The 5,197-nt window shown below is 33.8% G+C and overlaps 1 protein-coding gene across 1 annotated transcript; it reads left to right on the plus strand.

Annotated features, from left to right (window-relative positions):
* The first annotated feature begins 1,864 nt into the window (after positions 1–1,864).
* Positions 1,865–4,546, plus strand: LOC105116309 (WD-40 repeat-containing protein MSI1-like). The gene is made up of 6 exons (XM_011013597.1): positions 1,865–2,411; positions 2,524–2,850; positions 2,999–3,151; positions 3,548–3,672; positions 3,852–3,947; positions 4,112–4,546. Exons 1-6 carry the CDS (start codon positions 2,067–2,069, stop codon positions 4,338–4,340), a joined length of 1,275 nt encoding a protein of 424 aa, XP_011011899.1. The 5' UTR covers positions 1,865–2,066; the 3' UTR covers positions 4,341–4,546.
* Positions 4,547–5,197: the final 651 nt, after the last annotated feature.

Raw genomic sequence — 5,197 nt, forward strand, 5'->3', positions numbered from 1 at the left:
AATGTCGAATGGTGAAATAAAAAAAATAAAGGATAAAGAAATAGCAACTAAGAAAATAAAAACCTCATTTGCAAAGATAAAAATTAAAAAGACAAACAAAAATCTTGAATTGAAGGCCAAAATTGAAAAACAAATCAAATTAACAAATGAATCCAAAAAAAAAACAAAGAATATCAATTTCCAACAAACAAAATGATGATGAATGAAATTTTTTAAAAATAATAAAAAATAACTGAAGCTAACCTGATCTAACCTTTAGAATTTTATAATATGGATCATGAGATCGAATCACAACATAAAAATCAAACCTGAAAAAAATAACAATGTAAAACTCATAACCAACCAAACTAATTAGAGATGAACTTGAAAAAATAATTATAAAAAGAAAAGATGTAAAAAATATAGATTTAAAAATAAAAATTTAAAAAATATAGATTTAAAAGGAAAGAGAACTAAATTTGATACAAAAATAAAATAAAACTAAATTATAAGAAATGAAATTGAAAAACAATTTCAATGTAGAAAAGAATAACAACTCAAAATAACAATAAAAAATAAGGATGATATTTGATAAAAAAAAATGTCAATGTATAAAATTCAAAGACAAATCAATTTAATAAAGTATTTAATACCAAATACATTATAATTAAAAGAATGTGGACCAAATCTAATAGAAAAACCAAGTGCAAATAGATAAAATTAAAAACAAAAAAAACTTGATAAATGATTCAAGACTAGATACACTACAATTAAAAGAATAAAGATAAAATTTAATATAAAAATCAATTGTAAAGAGATTAAATTAAAAAAAAATTCAACTTAACAAACAAATAAAACCCAAATACATTAAAATAAAAAAATGAGAATTAAAGTTAACTTAATAAACAAATATCCAAACTTTTTTTTTTTTTGCAATAAGCAACACGATTTTCTAAGAGGAGAGAGGGAGGGAGGGAAAAACCCTCGGCCAAAGCTCCTCTGTGAACCGCCTCAGCACACGTGTCTCATCAATATACTTGGGGTGGTGAGACGCATTGAACGCCATCCTAGAAGGCAACGTTTAATTATGTTTTTGGGCCGCACACGCCCCCCAAAAAGCAAGAGTGACACCTATTTATTAGCACATGATTAGCAGACATCAACCTTTTTCTGAATATAAAAAACAATTTATATACATACAAATACCTAATTACCCTTGACTCCACCTAATATTTATAATAAAACTATATGGAAACGACAAAAACAGCTCTACATACAGCTTTGTTTTTTTGTAAATCTAAAGGTAATTTTATATTTGCACTGCTTCAATAAAAGAAGAGGACGAAAAAGCCCTTCAACACACAGTATATTTTCCTTTCAGGAGTATGATTGCATCTTCATTATTTAGTTATTTTTAAAAAGATGAAAGAAACCTCTAACTTAAAGGTTAAAATTTTGTGCCTCAAAAGATAAATTAATATTTATATTATAGTCCAAAATCACTTTTTCATTGTTAAATGTATCTCCTGAAAAAGATAATGTTACCTCTAACTACATGTTTAAAAAGTTGTTTTAATAAGAATAATTTCATTGTTATACTATGATGAAAGTAAAAGAATGAAATGATTTAGATTTTTTTTAATGTATAAAAAAGAAATAGTATTGCAGTTGGTACACCCAACAATTTCAAATTAATCAATTGATTTTATTAGAGTTTATTTGAGTATGGTTGAGATTTTTTATTAAGTGTTTTTTACTTAAAAATATATTATAATATTTTTTAAAAAAATTATTTTTGATATTAGTATTTTAAAATAGTCTAAAAATATTAAATAAAATATTAATTTTTTAAAAACATAAAAAGAAACGAGTTGATATTTCATTCGGTCACCGCTCACTCGTATACTTGTATAAACCTCCCGGGCTTGGTGCTAGGGTTTGTTTTTCTTTTGCTATATAGATAATCTTTTGGCGGGAATGAATTAAGTTACCACCCTTCCCCTCAGAAAAGAAAGAAAGAAATCCCTAAATCAAAACGAAAGAAACCCTAGAAAGAGGAGTGAATCAAATCCGAATCGAAGGGGGTGATGGGAAAAGACGAAGAGGAAATGAGGGGAGAGATAGAGGAACGATTGATAAACGAAGAGTACAAGATATGGAAAAAGAACACTCCTTTCCTCTACGATCTTGTTATCACTCATGCCCTCGAATGGCCTTCTCTCACCGTCGAATGGCTTCCAGACCGTGATGAGCCCCCTGGCAAGGACTACTCCGTCCAAAAGATGATTCTTGGTACCCACACCTCCGAAAACGAGCCTAACTATCTTATGCTCGCCCAGGTCCAGCTTCCTCTCGATGATGCCGAGAACGACGCCCGCCACTACGACGACGACCGCTCCGATTTTGGTGGCTTTGGCGCCGCCAATGGCAAGGTTCTCTCCTGTTGGTTTTCACTTTTATTTTTTTATTTTTTTCTTATTTCTTTCTCAGAATTAATTAATTAATTTAGTTACTGGTTGGTGTGTTTAATTTTTAATTTTGAAGGTGCAAATAATCCAGCAAATAAATCATGATGGGGAGGTGAATAGGGCACGGTATATGCCACAAAACCCATTTATGATAGCTACCAAGACTGTTAGTGCTGAAGTTTATGTCTTTGACTATAGCAAGCACCCATCTAAGCCTCCTCTTGATGGTGCATGCACCCCTGATTTGAGATTGAGGGGTCACAACACTGAAGGCTATGGTTTGTCTTGGAGTAAGTTTAAAGAAGGTTATTTGCTTAGTGGTTCTGATGATGCCCAGATTTGCCTGTGGGACATTAATGCCACTCCCAAGAACAAGTCCCTTGATGCTACGCAAATCTTTAAGGTTGGTCTACATGCCCGTTTGCTCACTGTGTAATGTTTCCATTTGTGCAATTCAAAAATTATTGACAAATAAAGCTTAAGTTCTATATATATATATATATATATATATATATGTGATGATGATTAAAAAGCTTACTGCGGTCTAACAGGTTCATGAAGGTGTTGTAGAAGATGTAGCATGGCACTTGAGACATGAACACTTGTTTGGTTCTGTTGGGGAGGATCAATACCTGCTTATATGGGATCTCCGAACTCCATCTGTGACCAAGCCTGTCCATTCTGTTGTTGCTCACCAAAGTGAGGTATTCGATAACTGCTTTGTGATTCCTCAGAGAACTAATACACTCAATGTTCAGTGGCTGAGACTTGGCCTTTTTCCTTATCCATCTACCATCTGAAGCCTGTTGACTTCACATGTTCCATGTGAAGTGATGTGTCTAATCATGCTATTTATTGCTAAAAAAAACTTGAGACTTATGTCTTACAATCATCAGAAGGTTTTATATGGCATGTTGTAGGTGACCTCATGTTTCTCACAAAGATTTTTCCTACGCACTCATGTTTTTGTTGCTTAGAAAGCTGACGAGTACTTGTTTTTTACTATAAAAACCATGCTTTGCTCCAGTGTTGACATGGCACGAAGTTTATATTTCTTTTTTAGTTTAATTGATAAGTTTCACTTCGTGATGTTGTCTTAGGTTAACTGCTTGGCTTTTAATCCTTTTAATGAATGGATTGTTGCCACGGGATCTACTGATAAGACTGTCAAGTTATTTGACATACGGAAGATCAATACTGCACTTCACACCTTTAACTGTCACAAGTAAGCATCCTCCCCAGCTGGGGCATTCTTCAATTCTCTTCTGGGCATTTATCAGTGTGTAGCGGGTGTAATGTGTACAAGTACCCTCACATGCAGCATGGATGCATTTACATCTTGTTCACCTAAACACTTGCTATTTAATATCTTCTGTACTTTATTTTTTCTGTGATTGACTACAGGGAGGAGGTTTTCCAAGTCGGATGGAATCCCAAGAATGAGACTATCTTAGCTTCTTGTTGCCTTGGAAGAAGGCTCATGATCTGGGATCTTAGCAGGTTTGTCCATGAAGAAACCCAGTGACCTGTTAATTGATATTTCATAAGATTACTGATTGCCAGATTTGAGGATTGCTTTGAGCATTTTTTGATAAGACAAGACTAAGTGAGGATTGTTTTGAGCTACATGAGCTTTATTGACGTACGTGAGGCTTCCTTTGCAGGATTGATATTGAGCAGACACCTGAGGATGCTGAAGATGGCCCACCAGAATTGCTTTTCATTCATGGTGGCCACACGAGTAAAATATCAGATTTTTCGTGGAACCCATGTGATGATTGGGTTATTGCTAGTGTAGCTGAAGATAACATTCTTCAAATATGGCAGATGGCAGAGAATATCTACCATGATGAAGATGATATACCAGCAGATGAATCTACTAAAGATTCATAGTTTATTTCCAGGCTTTCAGAGTATATTATCAATCTCATAAGGTGTACTTGTAGGATCTTTTGGTAATTTAGACTTTCTCTTTATATGGTTGGCCTCCAATAGATCGTCTGTGTATGCTTTCTTTTGAATATGCCGAACTGATGTGTAATGACCCATTTATAGCATTATTATCTTAGAAAATTTTTGTTCTGTTTGTGGAGTTTGGAAGATGTTTCGCTGCAGTTTTGCGCCAGGATCTGGTTTTAAAAATGAAGCTACTGCTGGAGAAAATCATTTAACCTTGGGAATTCTAGTCAGGCAGCTGTTCTTTCTAGTCTCGTCATGTGAATTATGTAAAAGACTCCATTTTCCATCAGCTTAAGTTCTTAATACTGGAAACTAGGTTTGAACCTTCTTCTCAGGTTCTGGAAAAAAGCTTTTTGAGTTCTGCTTTGGCACAATGACACCAACAAGAACATCTTTCTTCAGCTTAAATCTAATAGGAGTGCACAAAATGAACACGGTGCATATTTGGAAGCTGCTTTGACCAAAATTTTGTGCTGACTCTTCATGTGTAATGGTTTGAATCTAATTGCCCTCTGTTGAGAGGCCGATCACCGGTGCTCTGGGGGTGCTCTGGGGAGTCTGATGCTGCTATGGGTGGTTTTCGAGATCAGAACCCGAAGTGGAAGCCCATTAACAAAAGCTCATTGTGAAATACTATACACATTTGTTTACACTGTTTATTAGAACAGTACAATGCTCTCGCTTAACCCAAAAAAATCAAATATGTTGATATTGACATTATTTATATCTTTTAAGTTTTAACATGAAAAAAATCAAATATGTTGATGTTGATATTATTTATATCTTTTAAG

This window comes from Populus euphratica, unplaced genomic scaffold (genome assembly GCF_000495115.2).
Source record: "Populus euphratica unplaced genomic scaffold, PopEup_1.0 scaffold897.1, whole genome shotgun sequence".
Lineage (NCBI taxonomy): Eukaryota > Viridiplantae > Streptophyta > Magnoliopsida > Malpighiales > Salicaceae > Populus > Populus euphratica.